The sequence below is a fragment of the Apium graveolens genome, chromosome 3 (genome assembly GCF_009905375.1).
Source record: "Apium graveolens cultivar Ventura chromosome 3, ASM990537v1, whole genome shotgun sequence".
Taxonomy (NCBI): Eukaryota; Viridiplantae; Streptophyta; class Magnoliopsida; order Apiales; family Apiaceae; genus Apium; species Apium graveolens.
Window position 1 is genome coordinate 29,395,419 of NC_133649.1, and position 24,686 is coordinate 29,420,104.

General features: G+C 35.4%; 3 protein-coding genes across 3 annotated transcripts; 1 reads left to right on the forward strand and 2 right to left on the reverse strand.

Moving 5' to 3' along the window:
• Nucleotides 1–620: 620 nt before the first annotated feature.
• On the reverse strand, nt 621–1,994 carry LOC141712029 (uncharacterized). Its single transcript, XM_074514791.1, has one exon. The coding sequence runs from the start codon at nt 1,796–1,798 to the stop codon at nt 830–832; it is 969 nt and encodes a 322-aa protein (XP_074370892.1). The 5' UTR covers nt 1,799–1,994; the 3' UTR covers nt 621–829.
• Nucleotides 1,995–18,584: 16,590 nt separating this feature from the next.
• On the reverse strand, nt 18,585–19,421 carry LOC141712032 (zinc finger AN1 domain-containing stress-associated protein 12). Its single transcript, XM_074514794.1, has one exon. The coding sequence runs from the start codon at nt 19,232–19,234 to the stop codon at nt 18,671–18,673; it is 564 nt and encodes a 187-aa protein (XP_074370895.1). The 5' UTR covers nt 19,235–19,421; the 3' UTR covers nt 18,585–18,670.
• A 1,707-nt stretch (nt 19,422–21,128) lies between these two features.
• LOC141712031 (U-box domain-containing protein 40-like) lies at nt 21,129–23,109 on the forward strand. Its single transcript, XM_074514793.1, has 2 exons — nt 21,129–22,821; nt 22,899–23,109. Exon 1 carries the CDS (start codon nt 21,320–21,322, stop codon nt 22,787–22,789), a length of 1,470 nt encoding a protein of 489 aa, XP_074370894.1. The 5' UTR covers nt 21,129–21,319; the 3' UTR covers nt 22,790–22,821; nt 22,899–23,109.
• Nucleotides 23,110–24,686: the final 1,577 nt, after the last annotated feature.

Sequence of the window (24,686 nt, forward strand, 5' to 3'; positions counted from 1 at the left end):
GAGTCGGATCCTTCAATTGAAATCTGGACACTCCTATTTCCAGAAATATAGTTCAAAATGATTTACAAAGCTTCACAACAACTTGTTTTAGGCGAGGGATGTCTATAAATTACCGTTTTCATGATATTCTTTCAATCTATGCTATTAGTTTGAAGTAAAAAATTAGTATATGTCCTTATATTGGTGGAAGACACTAGTTCACATATTTAAAATATATAAATATAGGTATAATATCACATACGTAAAGGCTATAAGCCGAATCCCCGCCCCCGTGTCCAATATCGGATCCATATCCACGAATCCTAATTTTTAAGAAATGAAGGGTCTGACACTTGGATCTGCACCCTTATCCGACACCCATACCCGAGTCTGGCTAACTTAGATTAGAATTATATCTTATACATGGTAGATACCAGTCAAAACAATTATAACACAATATTGTACGATGTAGCTTGTGCTGGATAGAGATTTGCTGGATAGAGATTTAACAGACAAATTAACAATTAGAGCAGTTCTTGTTTTTAAAACAAACAAGTACGCAACTAAATGAATTAACATCCTAAAAAGGGGGATTGAAGTGCCAAAAAAAATACTACTTAACAACATCAACCCAACCAAGATGAAAATCAATAGATACCATATCTCAGTAGGATAGTGCATAACAAACTTTAGGCTACTCTCATTGTTACATAAAAAATAAGAATAACAATCAATAATAACTCTGGTCATTTATACAACTCAATTTCTTTAGTTACATTCTTCTCTTGTAAACTTAAATAAAAGAATAGATTATATATTCTATTTTCAACATAACAACAGGGGTTTTACCTCAACGATGAGAACCATAACCATTAGCACCTACATCTTGCACCACCGTAAGAGCCTTGTGCATTGGTACCCTTCGCTCATCCTTTATTCTATTCTCAATCTCATCTCCCTCATCATCAGAGTCCAATGTAAACTGAGCAGTACTATCCATCTGTAACATTTCAGCACCAATCGGTTTATACCTCATAGATTCCTTCCGAACCCCATGTTTTTTACACACAACCGCATAAGCTCCGACAGTAAAAGCCACAAGCAAAGCAAGATGACAATTAAACTGCAGCGTGGCAATTGCCTTTCCTCGATGATACTCCGGATGCCCCTTACACCTAATCGTAAAATTCCCTCTACTCTTCTCATGTAAAGAACACCCATGTACAATCAAATCCGAAAAAAACGAAATCCCCATTTGCACAAACCACATTCCATGCAAAATCAACCCGATGGCACGCCCTAATCTAGGAAACCCCGAATCGGGATTCTTAAGCTCAAGCATTGTAGCAAAAACACAAACACTTATCGGAACAAGCAACAAATCAAAGTACCTATTCTCAATCCCAATAGGGTCTTTCTTTTGCAAATAAAACAATATAAATTCTTCGACAAACGCAAACAAAACAAGCAAACTAAGCAACGGAGAAGGAAACAAAAAGGAACCCTTTTTAACATGATTCAAGAAACCCAAAAGAGAGTAAAGCAAGAAAAGGGAAGCAATGGAAATTACCTCTAATTGCAAAACTAACCCAGTTTGATCATCCAAATTTATAGCATCAAACAAAGAGAAAAAAGAATTAACAATAAACAAAAAAGAAAAAAGAGAAATCAACAAAAAAGTAAAAGAGTGAGATTTAGATGACTCAAAAGACTCAGAATCATGAGATTTGAGGGTTTCAGAGGAGGATAAAAGTGCTTCCCAGCCACCAATAAGAATAAGTCCTCCACCTGCAATGGTGTATGTGAAAAGTTCTCCCATTTTTTCAAGATTTTGGGTTTTTATAAGTGGGTTTGTTTGATTATTTGTGGGTTTGAAAGAAAGATTGGATCTTGATCAAGGAAGAAGAAGGATTTGAGATTTGTGAATTTTCTTGTGTTTTGGAATATTGTATTGTATTGTGAGGATTTTCAATGGTTGGAATAGAAAAGTCAGTCACCGCCGTCTCGTTTGGACTGGTGGGAGACCAGGGCCGGTTTTATTTTTAATCCTGTTTTTTTTTATTAATTTTATTATACAATTTAATATAAAAAAATTATTAGCTTTAATTATTTTTATATAAATATAATATTCTAATCTATATACTGTATAATGTTATTTAAAGCTTATTATCTTATAAATATTAAATAAGAAAAAATTTGAAATAATTCATAATTTGTATATTATAGATAGAAGTAGAGTATGTATATAATTTTTCTAAAATATTATTATGTTGACCTCTTGAAAATGTATATTGTATATTTCATTTATATGTTGTATATATTATGAAATTTGAATATGTTCTATAAAAAAATATGTAAATAAATATAATTTTTTGGAGGGAATTAATTTCAAGAGTGTAGAAAAGATGGTATTACCATATATGGAACCAGTGTTGTAAAAGTCGGGAATCGAGGAAGATCGGTCGAAATACCGATTTAGGATTAATTGAAAATCGGCGATTAATACGAAGGATTAATCGGAGTAAAAATCGGATATATTATAATATTAAATTATATTTAATATATTATTATCATTATATTGGTTATTTATTAACAAATATATATTTATTATATCATAATTTCTATACTTATTCATCTTTAAATTAATATAGTATTTTAATTTTAATAAATAATTATATATACTCCAATAAAGAAAAAATTATAAAAATTAATCGAATTTCAAAGATCGAATCGGTAGAATACTTTGTTGAGTAATAATCTTCTTTTTGACTAATTTGGCTTATATACTTTACAATTGAGTAATAATCTTTTTTCACCCTACATTGCAACCATTTTTATCTGCTTATTGTGTATTTGTGTCCCTAAATCGGTAATTTCTGCTTTCATGTTATGCAGCATAATACTTGTAACACTACCGAATGATACAGCCGTCAGTAAGATTACCACAATGCTTGGTTTATGGTTTATAATTATTATGATTTTAGAATTGTTATTACTACTGAGTTAATGTTTTGCCTAGGGTTTAAAATGGAGTTACCTGCTTTTGTTCTTCATTTTCTATGTCTTGTTGTTGACATTGGAGCGAGGCAACACGGCGTATATCATTATCTAAAGAAACAATGAAATGCCCTAATAATGCAATAAACCAACTTAAAACGAAAGTCTCTAAATTGCATAAAGGAAGAAGGAAGGAAGATAATAGCATGTGAACCCAAGAACGCTACCCTACAATTGTGCCCTGTCTATTATTAACCTAGAAGTAAGAAAATGTGAGCTCTGGGCAACATCAAGCATAATTAAGTAGTCAAAGACCTTCCAGCACCTGATTCTTTTAAGTGTACATCTGAGCAATCTAAGCAGCAAAACAAGACAGTAACAGATTTAGAGCTCAACTGGAATTAATCTGACAAAGCAGATGATGTTAGAGGGGAGATCTTATATCAGAGGTTTAAATAGAACAAATTTAAGTTTGTCAAAACCTAATTTACTTGGACTAGGTTACGGATTGTCGGACACAACAAGAATCGAGAGTCGGATTCAACAATTTTTAAAATTTTAGGATACGGGGACATCATTCAAAATTTGGACACGGATACAGAGATACGGAAAATATTTTTAATAAATGATTATATTAAGATTCATAGCAAAAATAACCTCGACTAGTTGCAAAAGTTCCATACTTTGCCAATGTAAAATAAAATGAGTCTTACACTAAAACATTAAGAAAAAAAGATTGTAGGTAAATAAAAATACTTGCAAAAAAGTAGGAAAATATAAGTATATTGATCTTACCAACGTCCCAATATCTAGATGGACCTTCAATGTATTCCTTTTCCTTTATTGAGAGAAGTATGTAAACCAAACTCTCAGTACTCTCATTACCTAGTCTATTTCTCTTCACACTTTGAATGTTGCCATAAGTGCTCTAATTGCGTTCACAACATGATGACGAGGCTGGTTGTGAAAGCAATCTAAATGCTAGACCTTGCAACAATGGTATAAAAGAACCATAATTTGCCCACTAATGATATATAGTCTTCTTCCAACCGTGATGCAATAACGTTTGGCTGACCAAAATATTCAAGGTCACAAGCAAATGCACCAAACTCTTTAAACACCCTTTAAGGTCATCTGAGTTATTAAAAAGTCTTTTAAGACACATGTCCCTATTCAGAGACATATCTTCATCCTCATTTGGTGATACACGACGAACACCATGACTCCCTCCCAACCACTCCTGACTATAATATTTTGGGACAAGAGAGTGTGCTAAACAATGAAGTGGTGTATTACTTTTATTCCACCTATCTTCCAAAACCTTTTGAATAGCATCAAAAAAAGCTGATTTACAAGTTAACAAGTCCTCATTCTCATGCTCAAAAATATGACCCCTCACATCTTCAAACATAGTATCCCACATATCATACATAAAATATAAAAACACTGGAATCTCTGCCTGAAACTCGCAAGAATACAACCATAGGTTCAGTAAATTTTAAAATATAACCAACCTTGTCCCACCAAGTATCACTAACTAATGTATCCTTAATTTCTCTAGATTTCAATTCATTTGCATTCTTCATATTACCTCTATTTTTTTTCAATCAGGGTCCATTACAGGTTTTTCCAAGACAACTTTAACTTTCCTAATTCTTGACAACATCGCAATATGAGAAACAAATCTTTTTTCTGCAACTTTTAGTAACCTTACATCCGAGTAACGAGTAAAAATCATCAGGGGTAAATTATGATTTAATATGAAATATATAATTTTACGGACTTGGGTTAACGAGCAGATGATGGACTAGGTTCACATATATATTTTATTGCCAAATTCAAAGAATGAACTACACATGTAGTCTAAGAAATTTTGGGATACTTACTTTTAATTAAAGCACCTGCTGCCTTATAATTTGAAGCATTATCAATGATTATTTGCACAATATTAGAATCACCAATCTTCTCAACAACCTCCATAAATAGTTTTGCAACAAACTCATCTTTAGTTGCATGATCATAATCAAAAGCTTTCAGAAATATTGGTCCAGCCGCAGAAGCAACCATAATATTGATCAAAGCATCTTGTCGATTGTTAGACCACCCATCCGAGCATATTGACGCTCCCTTCTTCTTCCAACTGTTTTAATGGGTTGTGGGAGTCTTTCAACATGCCCTTTTTGTTGAGACAAGAGTTTTGTACGAAGGTGATTGAAGGTGGGAGGTGCATAACCAGCAACATTAGAATTAGCCAGCTTTCTTGAATAACTTTTAAAAATGGGTTTCTTGCAAAGTTAAATGATATGCCACCAGTAAAAAAACATCATAGCACAATTCTTGTCAATTTCATAGCACATCATAGAAATTTGAAACTCAAAATATGTGTGTTTGTTTCTAGTTGCTGCCCAAATAGATATAGTTAAACCGAATCATGTAAATTACAATATAATTCAATTCTTGAAACGAATTTGGCATCAAAGTATTTATTGAATACAAGAATTTCAATAAGCCCTGTCATAAGCCCTGAGAGAGGGGATTTCTAGGTGCAGACAAGGAACCACTTTCCTTTTTCGCACAGTTTTTACCATTCCTCAAAGCAATTACGACCAAAAACTTCTCTTTTGTTTCGCGATTAACCCTATCTGATGAACTATTGCTATTTTTGCAGGCGTGATCAGCTGGAAATCGGTGCTTGAGACAGACTTTGGTGTGACAAGTCTTGCAGGTGCTAGAGTTCGAGAAGGTCAAAATTTCCTTAATTACACCTCTTAATAGAACAGGTGGGCAGGGCTTCTTCTTCTTGCTCGGATCACAATCTCCTCATCTGTCATGTTTTTCTTGAATTGTTTTTTCATTGTCTTCACCATTGGTAATATATTATATAAAACATTGCAAAACTTATTATTTTACGAATATTATTCTGCAAATATCATTTATAATCTTGCAAATCCCACATATTTTACATTGCAAAATATATTACTTTGCAGAACATTCATGTTCACGTATGTTCATATTGAAGAACATAAAATGTTTGGCAATCTTCTATTAAAATATGTACGAGATTTGCAAGATTTCTATTAAAATAGTGATATTTGTAAAATATACTTCACAAAATAAAAAGTTTTGCAAGAATTTATTTATAGAAAAAAAAGGACTCCGGGACTACAATGAAATGGTGGACTCTGTAGAACTTTAACTCTAATTATATATTATGTATTTTATGAAATATTGTTAAAATATCCTGTAAAAATAATGTGCAAGTTGTTGGGTATAATTTTAACTACACAGCAACAATGGGCAGTTATATATATAATAACAAGAACATGGCAAATAACCAACTAACGAAATAAAACACGAAGGCAATAACAAACTATAAAGACTGTAATTGACAAAGAAAGTAAAGAAAACTTATCTCTTATCGCTTTCCAAATTCTGATAAGAAGAAGAACACAACAGCTGAGTCGCCAAACCCTTCAAGAGGACTTGACTGTTCTTGAAGAGATTATTGCCTCCCACTTAAGCTGTGATGGAATGCAGCAATATCGCTTCCAAGATAAAACAGCAACAGATCAATCTGGCCACAGAACCAATAATGATCAACAGCGACTCGCACCTCAGTTTGCCCAAAAAAACCTATGCAACTCATATATGTTTGCGAGGTAGGCACCGAGACTTGTGTCATTTTTATCTCAAGTGTACCTTTCAATATATAGGCATCTCAAGTTACTCTTTTTCTATTATACTCGATGTGGTACACCAAGTAACAAAATAGAAAAAGTAAACAAAATGGGTTTTCCTTATTATTTATATTATATCCAGATTACTTAATATTAATATTATAAAATATATTCAGAGTATGATTAAAATAATCCTTACTCAATATATTTTATATTAATAATTAAATAATCAATATAAATAATTAAACTTGTAATAGAAAAGAAAAATATAAAAGTTCCCACTAGCACTAGGCTACACAAGCATTCCACTTATGCTAGTAGTTGTAAACAACACTAACACAAGATGCTATATAAACTCAATATCTTTCTTTTACAATATCAATGTGGGACAAAATTCCCATAACTCATTTCAAACAAGCAACTTTGTCTCAATATATTCATGGATTCCATTAAGAAAATATCTTAGATCCAAATATGAAAGTTTAAGTCCTCATATCAAGGAACAACCTCCAAGTGTTAGTTTCCGGAAATCATATCAAGAACATATATAAAATATGCCTCAAACTTTCCATTTTCTAACAATCCCCCACAAATTCATAATTAAATTGCATACCAGATTTTATCATGACTTGCTTTTCAGAGTCGGTACCCTCCCGGGTTTGAACCCTCCTAAGTCCTCTACTTCGATGGCTTCCGGATACAGATGGAATGTTTCACCTTGAATCTTTATTCGTTGGGTGTAACCACACTCCATAGACGATGACAAGTCAAAGGCTATGGTGCCAATCTACGGCTTTGAGACGTTAATGGTCATGTCTCGATCCTGTTCGTCGAATGTTTCGAGGAATAACCCTTTCCTCTAATTGCGACCACACAATTACATTCGCTTAGCTGGGCATCTCCAGAGATGTACTGCTATCATCTCGTCAAACGACTTGACCCCATTCAGAGTTCAAATAACTCTTGCTAACTAGCAGTTCAAGTACCTCTTAAGGTTTATAGGGGATAGACTCAGATACATAAGTATCTAAATGTATATGGTAGAGGTACTACCAATTCATCCTTACAACTTGTTATTACCACATTGAATACACTTCGAGGGATCTCCTCTCAGGTGTATTGGGTTCCCGTTGTTGATGAATTATGATGGGTTACCAGTCCCATCCCCAACCTCAACTTAAGGACTATAGCATGATCAATCCCTTTAGTTAGCGGATCAGTTATATTATCTCGAGTTCCTATGAACTCTATAGCAATAATCCTATCAGACACAAGACCCCTTATAGACTTTAGTCTAACTTGGATGTGTCTCTTTGTTTAAGCATTATACTTTACACTTCTGACTTTGTCGATAGTTGTACGGCTATCACAATGAACAGAAATGGCAGGAAGCGGCTTGCTTACTACAGGTAACATACTCATGAGTCCATGTAACCATTCAGCCTCCGTCCCCGTGGCATCAAGTGCACACAACTCAGCCTCAAAAGTAGACCGAGTAATTAAAGTCTGTCTAGAAGACTTTCAGGACACTGTTCCACCCGTAAGGGTAAACATATATCCAGTCACTCCATTGAAACCAGATTTCTTAGCTATCCAACTTGCATCACTGTACCCCTTGAGTACCCCCGGAAATTTCCGGTAATGCAAGCCAAGGGAAATAGTTCCCTTCAGATATTTAAGAACTCTATCCAGTGCCTCCCAATGAGTCTTGTTTGGACAGCTTGTATATCTAGCCAACTTAGACACAGAATAAGAAATATCTGGCCTAGTCACATTAGCAAGATATTGCAAACTCCCAATAATCTAAGATTACCTTAACTGAGACACAGGAACTCCTGAACTATTCTTGACTAAGGCAACTTTTGAATCATATGGTGTACTAGCGATTCTACAATTTGAATAACCATACTTCTCAAGTATAGATTTCTCTATATAATGAGACTGTGACAAAGTTATTCCATCAGTTGACTGAGTCAACTTGATCCCAAGAATCACACTAGCTTCACCCATATCCTTCATCTCAAAGTGCATCTTCAAGAAACTCTTTGTCTCGTTAATAATCTCAATATTGGTTCCAAACAACAAGATATCATCTACACACAAGCACACGATCACACAATCATTACCTCTAACCTTATAGTAGACACACTTGTCACTTTCATTAACTAAAAAATTCGAAGTCTAAAACAGTTTCATCAAACTTTTTATGCCAATCTATAGGTGCTTGTTTAAGGCCATGGATGGACTTGACTAGTCTACATACTTTCCTCTCATTACCAGAAGCAACAAATCCCTCAGGCTGATCCATATAAATCTCTTCTTCAAGGTCACCATGAAGAAAAGCTGTCTTTACATCCATTTGATGGATGATAAGACCATGTACAGAAGCCAATGCAATAAGCATTCTGATTGTTGTCATTCGGGCAACTGGAGAATATGTATCAAAATAATCAATGCCTTCCCTTTGCCTAAAGCCCTTAGCAACTAGCCTAGCCTTGTACTAATTTATTGAGCCATCAGGGTTTAGCTTCCTCTTGAAGATCCATTTACATCCAATAGTAGAACACCCTGGAGGGAGATCAACTAACTCCCATGTTCCGTTTGAAACAATTGAGTCAATTTCACTCTTTACAGCGCCTTTCCAGTGCCTTGACTCCGAAGAATCCTTGGCTTGACGGAAAGTTAAAGGCTAATCCTCGATATTGTAAGTGATAAAGTCACTTCCAAAGTCCTTGACTACCTTTGCACGCTTACTCCTTCTAGGTTCCTCTACTTTGTTAGGAGTAGAGCTACTACCAGGATCCACCCCCATATTTGTCATCTTTTCCACATGATCAGGAATAGAACTTGATGTGTGAGTGGGATCATCCTCAGAACTACCCAAAGATATACCAGTCTTCATTGGGAATACTTTCTCAAAGAAAGTTACATCACGAAACTCAACTATCGTATTCGCCACAATACCATCTATGTTAGATTTTAATACTAAAAATCTCATAGCAGTTGTGGTTTCAAGATAGCCCAGAAAGATACAATCAACAGTTTTCGGACCCAGTTTCTTTCTCTTGTGTTCAGGGAAAAGCATATTAGCAAGGCACCCCACACACGAAGATAACTCAAACTTGTCCTACGCTTTCTCCATAATTCATATGGTGTCTTGTCCATATGTTTCAGAGGGACTCTATTCAGAATATGGCAAGCCGTATTCAGAGTCTCTCCCCACATGTACTTAGGCAACCCAAAATTAATTAGCATACTGTTAATCATGTCTTTAAAAGTTCTGTTCTTTCGTTCTGCCACCCATTAGACTCAGGTGTGTATGGTGGAGTAACCTCATGAACTATACCATTGTTTGCGCAATATTCATTAAACAAGGTACTCGTATACTCACCACCTCTATCAGACCTTAAACGTTTAAGTACTTTGCCAATTTGTGTTTCAGCTTCATTTTTATGAATAATGAATTTATCTAGTGCTTCATTCTTATGTTTAAGCAAATAAACATAACAATATCTACTACAATCATCTATAAAGGTAATGAAATATCTACAGTGATCCTTGGTCAACACACCACCAAATTCACATATGTCTGAGTGCACTAAATCTAACAAGTCTGAATCCCTAACAATATTATGAAAAGGTTTCCTTGTTTGTTTAGCAGTTACACACACTTGACACTTAGATTTCTTATCAATGGCGTACTTTGGAATCAACTCTAAATTCAACATATTCTTTAGAGCACTAAGATTTAAATGACCAAGTCGTAAGTGCCACAAATCAGATGATTCTACACAATTAACAGAAGGTGCAACACTATCATTAATAAAACCACCCAAAACGGGTTCAACATTTATTAAAAACAAACCATCAGACAAGTAACCCTTGCCAAAGAATGTACCAGTATGAGTAATAACTACTTTATTACACTTCAAAGAAAGTTCAAAGCCGTTTTTAACTAAACAACTTCCACTTATAATATTTCTACGAATAGAGGGAACATGATACACTCTAGTGAGAGATAGAATCCGCCCAGAAGCAAACTTCAGGTCCACGTTTCCTATTCCAAGCACTTGTGCAGCACTAGCATTCCCCATCGTCACTGTCACTCCATGACTGTTGATAAGATACAAACAAGCTAATATCAGCACAAATATGTACATTAGCTCCAGTATCAATCAACCACTCATGTGACAGATAAGTGGAATGTAGTACAAGGTGGTAAGTAACATACCCGTCATCGGTTCCAGAGGCAACAACCTCACCACCTCACCAATGACCATGTTAGCTACTGGCCCATTCGTGGTTCCAAGTCCAAGCACAGTATTTGCTTGAGCTACCACTCCAGCTTTCTTAGCTTTCTTACTTGGACAGTCCTTTCTTTTTTGTCCTACAGTCACTACGTTCACCTTCGAGCCCCCATGATCCACAAGCAACACATGTCCCTATTTGGACTTGTGCTGCTCCCGTACTGAGATGTCCAACATCAAGTTAGTCCATGTGATCTCTCCTTTCTGTCTTTTCAGGGAGAGAGCAAACTCTTCCCAAGACTTAGGGAGCTTTTCAATCACAGACATCACTCGAAACTTCTCAAGCAAGACCATACCGGACTCACCCAAATCATGAACTAACATCTCAAACTCATGAACCTGTTCGGTCATGGATTTTCTATCCACCAGCTTAAAATCAAGAAACCTAGCCACATAATACTTCTCAAATCCTTGAGAATCAGTATTATAGGTTTGGTCCAGCTTATCCCATAAGACTTTAGCAGTATAGACATCTGATGAATAAACATCGAACAAGGTGTTCTCCAAGGATGGCAAAATTGGCTGCCCTAGCCACCCCATCCTTCTCAGCCCATAAAGCATAAACCTTAACAGATTCAGCTTTCTCTTGATCCAACCCAGGAGGATCATTCTGTACCACTAACAATAGACCCTTAACCGTTAACTAGAGCTTCGTCTTTTTCTGCCAAAGAGAAAAAGAAGCTCCATCACTAAATTTATTAGGCATACCCGATAAATCAATTGGATGGGGAAAACGATAGGTGGTCCAGTCAATGGTAGTGGTACCACCAGAACCAGAACCAGTCTCAACAATTTTAGGAACATCAACAGTTTCGTTAACCATCTTGCTAATTAACTATATATAACTATAATCTCTTCAAGATTGTTGGGTATAATTTTAACTACACAACAATAATGGACAGTTATATATATAATAACAAGAACATGGCAAATAACCAACTAACGAAATAAAATACGAAGGCAATAACAAACTATAAAGACTGTAATTGACAAAGAAAGTAAAGAAAACTTATCTCTTATCGCTTTCCAAATTCTGATAAGAAGAAGAACACAACAGCTGAGTCGCCAAACCCTTCAAGAGGACTTGACTGTTCTTGAAGAGATTATTGCCCCCCACTTAAGCTGTGATGGAATGCAGCAATATCGCTTCCAGGATAAAACAGCAACATATCAATCTGGCCACAGAACCAACAATGATCAACAGCGACTCGCACCTCAGTTTGCCCAAAAAAACCTATGCAACTCATACATGTTTGCGAGGTAGGCACCGAGACTTGTGTCATTTTTATCTCAAGTGTACCTTTCAATATATAGGCATCTCAAGTTACTCTTTTTCTATTATACTCGATGTGGTACACCAAGTAACAAAATAGAAAAAGTAAACAAAATGGGTTTTCCTTATTATTTATATTATATCCAGATTACTTAATATTAATATTATAAAATATATTCAGAGTATGATTAAAATAATCCTTACTCAATATATTTTATATTAATAATTAAATAATCAATATAAATAATTAAACTTGTAATAGAAAAGAAAAATATAAAAGTCCCCACTAGCACTAGGCTACACAAGCATTCCACTTATGCTAGTAGTTGTAAACAACACTAACACAAGATGCTATATAAACTCAATATCTTTCTTTTACAATATCAATGTGGGACAAAATTCCCATAACTCATTTCAAACAAGCAACTTTGTCTCAATATATTCATGGATTCCACTAAGAAAATATCTTAGATCCAAATATGAAAGTTTAAGTCCTCATATCAATGAACAACCTCCAAGTGTTAGTTTCCGGAAATCATATCAAGAACATATATAAAATATGCCTCAAACTTTCCATTTTCTAACACAAGTTAATTTAATTTTTTAGAGGAAAATAATTTCAAAATTGTAGCAAAGATGGTGGTTACAAGTTACAACTTACAGCCCCAACCTGGTCACCACCGTGCTGCGCAATTTTAAAGTAAAAAATGAAGAAGATGGAAAGGTGTTGTGGTTTGCTATTTCGTCGCTTGCCAATCCACCATGTTCTCTGTATGTATGTGTTTTCATAGCTACTCTTTTTCAAGCTTTATTGCAGTTTTTTCAATTTTCCTTTTTCACACTGTATTACCACGGTTTATGGTACTAATTAATATGATTTTAGAATTCAGCAAAGTATTAGTATTACTTGGTTACTGTCTTGCCTGCTTTTTGTTCTTGATTCCCTATTGTCTTATTAGTTCCATTGAGCATCAAGCAATTGTGTTGTGCCCCTAAGATAAGTGTATATATTCAATATTCATAACTTATTATCCATAGGCTACCTTCCATCAATTTATATGGCAGGCGAGTATCTTTAGAGTGAGGTTGTACCTGATGCTGATGTGGTGGTGTGGCCGTGGTGGCGTGGCTTTTATTTAGAAACTTTGGTACATCTCAGATAAAATAAATCTTCCTACTAACCAACTTCATCAACCCTTAGCACAATGTATAGGTTCTATCCCATGTGTAACTTCGGCAATTTCCTCAGCTTAATCACATTTAAAATTTTCCTCACTCCATCTTTTAGTTTGATGTACCTTTCAAATTGCACTTCATGTATGAGTCTAAGTCTATTCTTTCCAACCATCTCCATCAATTATTCTATATCTATATATTACTCCCCTCCCATTTCATGTGACCTCCTTTCCTTTTTGGATGTCCCAAAAAGAATGAACCTTCCATTTATAACAATTATTTAAGATTACCTCAATCACACATTCATATAATACACTTACTTTAACACCACACCATCTCATTTGTGTGGTCCATATTAGAGTCAATCTTTAATTTCTTAAAAACCGCGCTAGTCCAGTCAAGTCACTTGTTACATCGCATAGTTAGTACAGAAGGTGGCTAGCCTTTAGTACTTGACAAGCAATTAAACAGTAGATGGTATCCTACTAGGCTTCTATCACACAGATAGATAGTCATTCGGCAATACCTCCCCTTCTGGAAGGGTTGTTCTTCTCAGCTTATACAAAATAAAAAGGAGAGAAAAAGACGAATTTAAGAGCATTATATAAAAAAAAATATATTGCCACAAAATATCTGGCTTGGAATCTACCTCTGAACTATAGAGGTTTATCAAAGGAGAATGAAACATAAGTATCTATATCAATATCCAGTATTATCGCATCGTAATTCATGTGCCTGAATATTTTTCCAATTCCGTCCATCATTCTATGAACCCATGCTCTTGCTCGAGCTTATAAACAAGCACCGTTGAAACTCCCTCGACAGCGAAAATCGAATATGGGATTTCATTCTAGACATCATCGTTACTAGAATTCTATACTTGCACTGCAACCTTCCTCGTATAGTAATACAGCTCTCTATTCATAAGAAGGAATAAATATTCAATAGGTAGATAATCGACTTAATTAGTCTATCAATGATAACTTATACATCACCACAACCCGATTAGTGGTACTCAATCTCAACATCCATTCTAATACAACTCTTACGGTTGTAAACGGCTTATTACTCGCAGAATCATTGCTGCATTACTATGGTCCATCGCTGACCTACTGTAGTCATTCGTTTTCCTCGGATTCTTAATATCTAATCATACGGAGTCCATGTCTTCCGTATCAAAATCTTTTGAGGAGTTAACATAATCATCATTCATGATTCATGAAGAACACTCCAGATCCTGACGTACATTCATGACATGAAGCAGATAAAACCATGGGCCAAGGTAATGTCTCACTTTACAGATTATATCCAAATTTTTAAATTAAGTTTTTACGTATTTTTATATATCACTTTTTACCTATAATACACATCTCTGTACACATACAAATCGAGGGTCTTTTCTAGAAAACAGTCTCTTCATTCTTTTGAACGAGGGTAAGGCTGCGTACGTTATACCCTCCCCAAACACTGTTTTATGTGGTATTATTGGGTACGTTTGATTGATTGATTGATATCTTATCAAATAAGACACTCACACGGAGACGGAATATAAATTTAAATAACTCATAATATAATGCATCTACCTTGTTTACTGATTAATACTGCTCAACAACTTGATGTATATTGTACTTGGGTGTTGAGCTTATACTATTCCCATTCGGTCATTCAATTTCTCCTCTTATTCCTTCATCATTTTTAACTGTGCGACTAGATCTACTGTATTATACACACTTATGTGTATGTGTATAAACTTCATTCATAAGTCTGAAAGAAGCTCTTTTATATTTAATTAAGGATTCCATACATCTTTCTTTTGTCAAGTATTCTCTTTTGGGTAATTTCTTATTCTGTATGGTTGCATACATAACATCATATAAATGTTTATGATATCCTTGTAGTTTTTGTTGGTAACTTACCCTTTTGTTTTGTAATACACTTCATTTTTGTCTCGGGCAGTACATCAGCGAAATTGCTGCCGCGCTGCAAATGCTTTGGCATTGTCCTTGTGTTCCTATACGTGAGAGAGCCCGGGTATATTGCATCTTGTTATAGAGGGAGATAGAAGTGAATGTTCAGAGATCAATTTGGAGCCAACTTTTCTTCAATTAGGGTGAGTGAAACACAATACAGCTTTTATAAATAAAATTAACAAACTCGGAACCATTAAATAATTATATATCAGCCAATCTCTAATGTCACAAGATTGCTGTATCATGGCACATACTAGAACATCTGAATGATGTAGTGAAATGTACATTTCCAAGTTTCAAGTTTCAACTGTTAAAAGGTAGCTTTTCTTCCTCAATTTACGAAAGAATCTTTCATCTTTGATTTCATGAATATTTAGACATGCAGTGATTACACACGTCCTAAATTTACTAACCATATCCACTTTACTCTGGGTCTGGATGTCTGGTATTGCATTAGTGCACGAGGGGATGTCCCAAAAATTATCTCTTTAAGCTATTTGTCACTTAGAATCTACTTTGCAAGTAGATAGCTATAAATTATTAAAAGCTTTTCTGGTTTGACCGTGAATCATATCTTTTACCATGTCTTGTAATTCTTGATTTCTTTCCAAGTGGAGGTTCTTTTGGGACCAACTACTACCAATCCTTTGTAGTTTTATCCATAGCATGAGTCAAATATTAGGACCATAAAAAGGTACATGTACATTGACAAACTTGAATTGTTTTATTTAAACCTCGGGTTTAAGATCTCCCTCTCTAACATACTCTGCTTTGTCGGGTTACTTCCAGCTGAGCACTAAAATCCATTACTCTCTTGTTTTTTCCATAAGCTAAAGCTGCTTAGACTGCTCAGATGTACACATAAATGAATTGAGCGCTAGAAGGTCTTTGACCACTTAATTCTGCTTAATGTTTCCTGAACCACCCAGTTGAAACCTGAAGTCTTTACTCATTACAAATTCTTTAGGGCTTTCGTAAGGAGAGAAAATCCACAATTAGTAGTTTGCAACAGTCATTTTAAAGAAAGAAAATTTACCAATAGGTGCCTGGCTGAGGTAATTGACTTGATTTGGTATGTAAAATCATCTAGCTTAAATTGTATCTCTTTTATTGTTTGCATTTGTTTTTCTTGTCTCGAAAAATACTTGCCCAGAGCTAACATATACTTGCTTCTAGGTTAATAATAACACAGGAAACAAATGTAGGATTTCGTTCTTGGGTTCACATGGTATTTTCTTCCATTCTTTTTCGTATTATGATTCAGAGACTTCCAATTTAAGTTGGTCTATTGCATTATTAGGAATTTCATTGTCTCTTTGGATAATGATAGACGTCATGTTGCCTCGCTCTAATGTAAAGCTGAAATTAACATTTACAGTATAGGAAATTAATCCTATAATTATATTAAGGCATATCCTAGAAATATGGTGATTAGAATTAATTTCTGTGTTGTCCTTCCATTAAATGGAAAGGTGGATTGGACAACTACTGACTATCATATTATAAGCTTTAAATTATGCATATTATAACTTTTAGGATCTGTGTGCAACTGTCTTAAGTTTGGTTAATAAATGTTGCATTAACCCTATAATCTTTAATCTCTCAAAAAGTTACCCCAATCAACTCTAATATATGTTGTGTCATTAGATGCAAACTAAAATTTCAAACTGTAATGGTATAATCATTGATGTTTAAGGTATAGTAAGATACATTTTGTGATTACTTCTAACAGCTTAACGTTCTAATATAGTATCAGAGCTAACATAGTTTTAGAGCTCATTTAAGTTTTAGACAGTGTTCTAAACTTCAAATACAGGTAAACCCACTGTTCTCAAATTATAATTGGCACCTTCAAGTTTAAAGTTTTGAAAGGGCTGTCATGTAACAATTATGTTATGATAAAAAAATAACTTTTTTAGCTCTATGCAATAATCTAGTGGATGGTTGAAGTAACAAATAACAGTTTAGAGGTAGAGTACCAGTAAGAGAATTTATCACACAAATGATATGTGTACTCCCCCCCCCCCCTAAATACTACTTTTCGGCCCTTATATCCGTCTACAATAATAAAATGGACAGCATAAAACACAGCACAAATAATATTTAAGAAATGATCTACACTCATTAGGTGACGAGGTGATGCAGATCATGCTTGCAAGCGTCTTCAAGATTTTGAACTTATTTTATAATAAGAAAAGCTTGACAGGCCTGTAGAAATGGCATTCTTACGCATTGGTGGGTTTTATATGTTTTATAGATATATTACGAAATAGTACTCGCTGAGTCTCTGATAATAAGACACATCTATTTAGCAAATATATGTAGGCCATATATTATAGACACGTCTAGGCACACGTCTAAGCAAGTGGCGCCTGGAGGCGCAACTTCCTTACTTGGGCTGAGACGCATTGTTTCGTCTTCAAAGAGGCGCACACTTCTTGGAATGGTTAGGTAACCGGAGGCAGGAGGTGCTTAATAGGAAAACTTCATCTCTTGGCCCAATTATTTGGTTTTGAGGAATAACAGTTGTATCTTATTGATTCAGATCTCTAAAAAGTCTAAGCACAATTATTAATTGTACTCCGTTGTATAATTTCGTCGAAAAGATCTGCCAGAATAGAATCTTATGTCTGAACTAAGGTCATAAGGAAGTTAGGCTCTTAAGTCTTAACCAAGGTCTTAAAGGAGTTTGCTGAGCGGAACATGCATAGGTTGGTTATCTTAATATTCATTCTACCTGCTATTTGTTGGATGATTATATTTTAACTTATTTCTTTTGTTTTTATTTTTTCTATTTAAATTTTTTCTATATGATTATTATAGAAATCACAGCTGCAGGCTAGTGAAGTTTCTTAATTTAGAGGAGAAAACAACAGCACAAACTTCAATTTGTGCATATGTAATGGGAAGGTTTGCTACCGAGGCATTATATACACCACTATATGAACAAGTGATCAATGAGGGAAATCTATGTTTTTATATAAACTACTTCTGCACATTTGCTTTTTACACTTGAATTTGCTTAACTCTTTCATGGCTTTGTCTCTCTGGTATTTGGCTTAACTTAATTACTTGCAAATACGTTTCTTCTTAGTCTGGTGTGAGGAATATGTAAATAGTAATTTTATGCTCGTAATGTTTACATTGATAGAAATTAAAACTCAAAATATTCGTGCTTGTTTCATATTAGCTGCCCAAACAGATATAGTTAAACTGAATCATGTAAATTATGATAAATTTCAATTCTTGAAACAAAGTAGTAATCAAAGTATTAAATTAAATACAGGAATCTCAATAAGCCCTGACAGAGGGATTTCTAGGTGCAGACAAGGAACCCCCTTCCTTATTCGCACAGTTTTTAGCATTCCTCGAAGCCATTGCAACCAAAAACTTGTCTTTTGTTTCGCGATTAACCCTAGCTGATGAATTATTGCTGTTTTTGCAGGCGTGATCAGCTGGAAAGCGATGCTTGAGACAGACTTTGGTGTGACAAGTCTTGCAGGTGCTAGAGTTCGAGAAGGTCAAAATCTCCTTACACCTCTTAACAGAACAGGTAGGTTTCTTCTTCTTGCTCGGATCACAATCTCCTGATCTGTCGTGTTTTTCTTGAATTGCTTTTTCATTGTCTTCCCCATTGGTAATCTCTATAGACATGGAGCACGTCTCGCAAACAAACACTCTTCTGCTGTTGTGATGAGGTTTGGGACATTGGTGCGATTTGCTGGTCCTGTGTTCCAAACAGAAGACCTTAAGACATGCATCACACTTGAAGGGAAGAAAATCGAGCTGATTGCAGTCCGAGTGCTGGCAATGCGCTCCCAGTTCCGGAAAAGCTTCAGTTCCTGATCCTGCCATGTTTTCGAATTATTTGTAGAACTAAAAATTAAAGATGGAGCTGTTTGGTTGATAATTTTTGTGAAATAATTGTTAATGTTTGTGGCAGGGCTCAGGGCTGGAATATATATACAAAGATATGGGTTATCTTTGATGTGTCTTGGAGAGGAATTCAAAAACTACGTCTACAGGCTTCTTTTCTTAGGAAAACGACCCCCACACGCTTTGTTTGAACGACGTCACACATTACATCGCAATTCATAACTAAAAAATATAGAGCATATTAATTTGCCTTAATATTAATATTTAAACCCTACAACACATGCAAAATATATTATACATTAGAAAACAAAATATATAGAGTAGTGGCCCCCGCCCCATTGCCGTTGTCTTGTTAATTCTATTTGTTGTACATTCGCAAAGTATTCAAAATTAGTTATGTAATAGATGTTATGTGTAAAAATGGTTTATTAATTTTGAAATTAGTATGTTCTATTTATTAAACTTGTACAAATAATTCATAATTAGTCAATTAATAGATTTTATGTATTAAAAATAGTATATTTATTTTAGTTCTTCAAGAAGTATTGGTTGTTCAGGTATCCTATTTTAATTTAAAGTTTAGTATTATGTAAGGTTTAATTATAATTTAAAAATAATAGTACATGAATCCTCCCCAAAGAGATTGATAATGTTATTTGTATTCTCATTCTTTTATTTTTTGGTGTGAACTAAATATATTAATAAAAAACTATTTACGTAATGGTCCAAGACCAGAATCCAGTACAAATAAGATTGGGCCGCTGACCCCATATTACCAACCCTTTTCCCCTTTCTTAATTCTTAGGGTTAGTACCAGATATCTTCTCCCAAATAATTTACCAAATGACGTGACTGACAAATTTCTGATTTTAATTTATGGGTGTATATAAATACACGCGGGGTCTCATATTTTTTAGTGTAAAAATTTGAGATTTTTAGTATTTTCCTTTATAAAATCTACTTGGTTGATAAAACAACAAAACTATCATCAAAAAATCTTCCAGTGTAGCTTGTAATGACCCGTCCTTTCAACCAACATCAAGTGGGCCGAGCCCATCAAATATCCAGGAAACAAAGGCCTTTTCTACCATTGCAGAGACTCAAAATCACGAAAACTGTCCATCAGGCTTCTGATCCATTAAATTTATTGCCGTGAATACAGTATATTTTCATACTTTTGAGTTTTGACAATGCTACTGCAGAATAAAGTTATAATAAATTATAGTACATCTGAAATGATAAAATTACAAATTTGGCATGATTTGACCCTGAAACCCTCTTTGGTTGCATTGCATATACGATTATTAATCCATTAAATTGGGTATCTTGAACCAGAATATTATCCCCTGTTTAGTAAAGAAAAAGTAGTCGATCACATATATTACAACAAGCAGATACATCCGTAAATCATAACAGAGCTGGATAAGACTTGGTTAGCAAGTAAAGTTGTGTGAATACATAGTTATTTATATGAATTTTATCTTTTAAAAATTAAATAAATTAATAAGTGCAGGCTGGCCATGATTACTGGAGTGTTAAATAAAATTGTAATGTTCTTCTTGCTTATTGGATGCATCATGCATGTTTGATGTCCTCAATTCAACTTAATCTGAAATTAACTTATGAATGTAAAAATGATTGTTTTTTTAGGCCTGTGGGCTGTGGATGTTGGGACTGATTTTTTTAACATAATCTCTGATTTTTGCTAATATATATTTGTCCTAAAAATCGAATAGAACTAAGCACATTTCTATATCCCAGAATTGACAACCCTACATAAATTTATAAACTTTGGGTGTTCCAAACAAAGAAAGTCAAAAAAGCCAAATCCCACTAGAAGATGATAATTAGAGGGGGTTAAAGGCTTAAAGCAATATTTGGAATTACAAGACAAATTAAGGCCACCCAGGCTGTTGTGTTGTTATCGAGCCACTCCCATCTATCCTCCCCATACAATCATTAACCATAACATAACATCAATAACACACCTCCTTTGTGTTCTTGCATCCTCTCATTTCATAATGTCAAGATAATACTACTAGTAAAGCAGAGTGTTGCTCAGACATGGGCAGTATAGCTAAACAGAGGTGGAGGTTTCCATTTCCCTGGTCTCCTACCCACACCAAGAAGCCTCAACATCAGAAAAAACTTCATCCGACAGACTTCTTGTGTCCGATTACCGGAACTTTAATGTATGATCCTGTCATTGTCTCATCAGGTCACACTTTCGATCGTAACTCAGTCCAAGCGTGTTTATCTATTTCCTTTACTCCAACTCTTCCTGATGGCTCCGTACCTGATTTCAAAACTCTTATTCCTAACCTCGCTCTCAAGTCCACCATTCTTAACTACATCATTTCGTCTTCGTTTCGTTCCAAGCCTCTCGATTCTAATTCTGTTCTCGAAATCGTTAAAGAAATTAAAATTAAAGCTTCAACTACTACAGTTGATTCAGAGCTGACTCCATGGCCTAGTCATCTCTCTTCTAGTAGCTCACTTGAATCAGTGACTCCTGCAACTCCGCTTCCGCTCACTACCACGACTCGTCCCTCCTGTTACTCATCCTCGTCTTCCTCTGATGTCGAAACACTAACTCTAAACCCTACCTCAGAGCACAATGAGAATGGAATAGTAGCTAAAATTAAGAGCGCTTTAGTATATGAACAAGAAGACGGTGTTGTTTCACTCAGAAATATCACAAGAACGGGAGAGAGCGCTCGTGCTGATCTATGTACTCCGCAGTTACTGTCAGGAATGCGATCTTTAATTACCTCCAAGTACGCTTCAGTGCAGGTCAATTGTGTCGCAGCATTGGTGAACCTGTCGTTAGAAAAGAGGAACAAGGTGAAAATAGTACGTGCTGGTATAGTACCACCTTTAATCGATGTTCTGAGAGGAGGATTCCCTGAGGCACAAGAACACGCAGCAGGTGCATTGTTTAGCTTGTCTCTTGATGATCAGAACAAGACTGCTATAGGAGTATTAGGTGCCTTACAGCCACTTGTTCACGCGCTTAGATCGGATTCAAGTCGGGCTCGGAGTGACTCCACTTTGGCTCTTTATCATTTGACATTAGTTGAGAGCAATAGAGTGAAGCTTGTTAAGTTAGGAGGGGTGGTGGTCTTGTTAGATATGGTTAGGTCAGGTTATATGTCGGCTCGGGTACTATTGGTGCTAGGTAATTTGGGTGCTAGTGTGGAAGGCCGTGCTGCTATGTTGAATGGAGGTGCAGTGGGGTGTTTTGTGGATATGTTAAAGAGGGATGAGTTTGATTCGGAGTTGACTAGAGAGAGTTGTGTTGCCGCGTTGTATGGATTGAGTTTTGGAGGGTTGCGGTTTAAGGGGTTGGCGAAAGAGGTTGGGGTGGAGGAGGTGTTGCAAAATGTGGAAGAACGAGGGACTGAGCGGGCTAAGGCAAAGGCGAGGCGGATATTGGCGTTTATGAGGGTGAGGTACGAGGAGGAGGGGGAAGAAGAGACGGTGAATTGGGAGGAGTTGCTCAACTCTGAAGAGGGGAGTCGCACAAAGCTGTGACTTGTTTGTTCAAGGAACAATGTGTGTCCCAGGTCTATTTGTCTACTTGTGAAGAGGGGAGTCGCACAAAGCTGTGACTTGTTTGTTCAAGGAACAATGTGTGTCCCAGGTCTATTTGTCTACTTGAGTACTGATATTTTGAAGATTTTTCTTTCTTGGTTTTATGTTTAGCTGGGTGGTTTGAGTGGGTTGTAATTACTTGTTGTAAAGGCGTTGTATGGGTAATCTTAAGGAAACTGTGTCTTCTCCTCTGTTCTTCAAGCAACTGATATATAAAATGTTGCTCAAATTCATGAATGGAACTGTGATCGTTTGTCCTTTTTCTGAGTGAATATCGGACTAGTTAGTTTAAACTTTGTTTACTACTACATTTATACAGCTTCCTAGACAGCTGAATTTGTTTCATAGCTTATCAGTTTTCTTGTGAATGATTGGTCATGTGTTTGATAATTAATTTGGTAGAGATCAGACTTGTTATAATAAAACAACTTCAAATGTGTTGTTTGTAATTCAATAATGAATTTCAGTGGCAGTGACATGCAATGTATGGTTAATTTTATGTAGTTTGCATATCCCCTTGTGTAATGTGGTTTCTGTGCTAATAGCCTGATCTCTGTCATGTATTACCCAAGTGAGACATGACAGATGATGGAATAGCGCAGGGTTTCAAGCGGTTGCACATGAATTGAAAAATGTGGATGCTCTTATCAGCTGAATCTTTCTGTCGCCGCCTTGTGTATGTTCTTTCTCAATATTTTCTTGGAGATAATTGGTGGAGAAGTTTGTATGCTACTAGTATTAGTGCCTGGTAAATCATCATGTTATGAATGTGAAGCACTGTTGGGAACGTTGTACAATGTAATAGTAAATTCATGGTCCTCTAGTTGATCATTGATCTTGTGGCATATGCACAAGTCAAATGCTATGGCTATGCTGCAATGGGCAGAAGCACCCGAAGCACCGGAGGGATAGATGAACTCAGCTTGATGCATATTTAGGAAATTGAGCTAGTGTACAAGTCAAGTTTCATACAAACAGTTTAAGATTAGGTCAGGAGATGAAATTTGAACAAGAACAGATAAGTTGAGAATGGTCGGGGTGGCCTTTCAAACATTGAAATTTTAAATATTTTGTGATTGATGAATAGGTGTGCAAATTACGACTAGGCAGGCAGGCAGGCACGTAAAAACAGGAAAGAGAGACGAATGTGAAGTGCGTTAGATTCGCTGCTGGGAAAGTAATAAACTATAGTGCCCATTGGGAATAACATCTTTTTGGCATCTGCTTTTGCCTTTGTCATGGTGCCCCTTAGCGTACCAAAGTCTTTTGTGTGACCATATTTCCCACGAAACTAAACTAACTCTGCTCTCTTTTTAGTCCCTAGATGATTCTCCTCAAATTTTGTTTTATATATTTCGAGTTTTTAATGAAAACCCTCAACATTCATCAAACCCCAGATGTTTACATGGCCAATTTTTAATTTGCTACAACTCTAATAAATGTAAACTACCGGTATCACAATCTGATGGCTATGGGAATCTCGCTGGAAATTCATAGCGATTATAACTATTATCATAACATGGTTGTATTATTTTCTTTTTACAAAAGATGAATCACCTTCTGTAATTTTCGGAAAAAAGTAGGGCAAGTGTTGCAGTTAGGATTATTATAGGGGATGAAGACAGGTTAGTCAGACGTGTGTATTGGAAGCAGATGACAAGATGGGGGTCTCTATAATCAAATATTGTCATACATAAAATTATAGGAAATGAAGGGGCCGTCGAAAATATAAAACCATCACAATCATACAAGTTTAATCAAATAAAAGTTTGTAAAAAAATCAAGTATTATTAATTATAACAAGTTTGGTTGCTCATTTTAATTCTTGTGTAGTAGG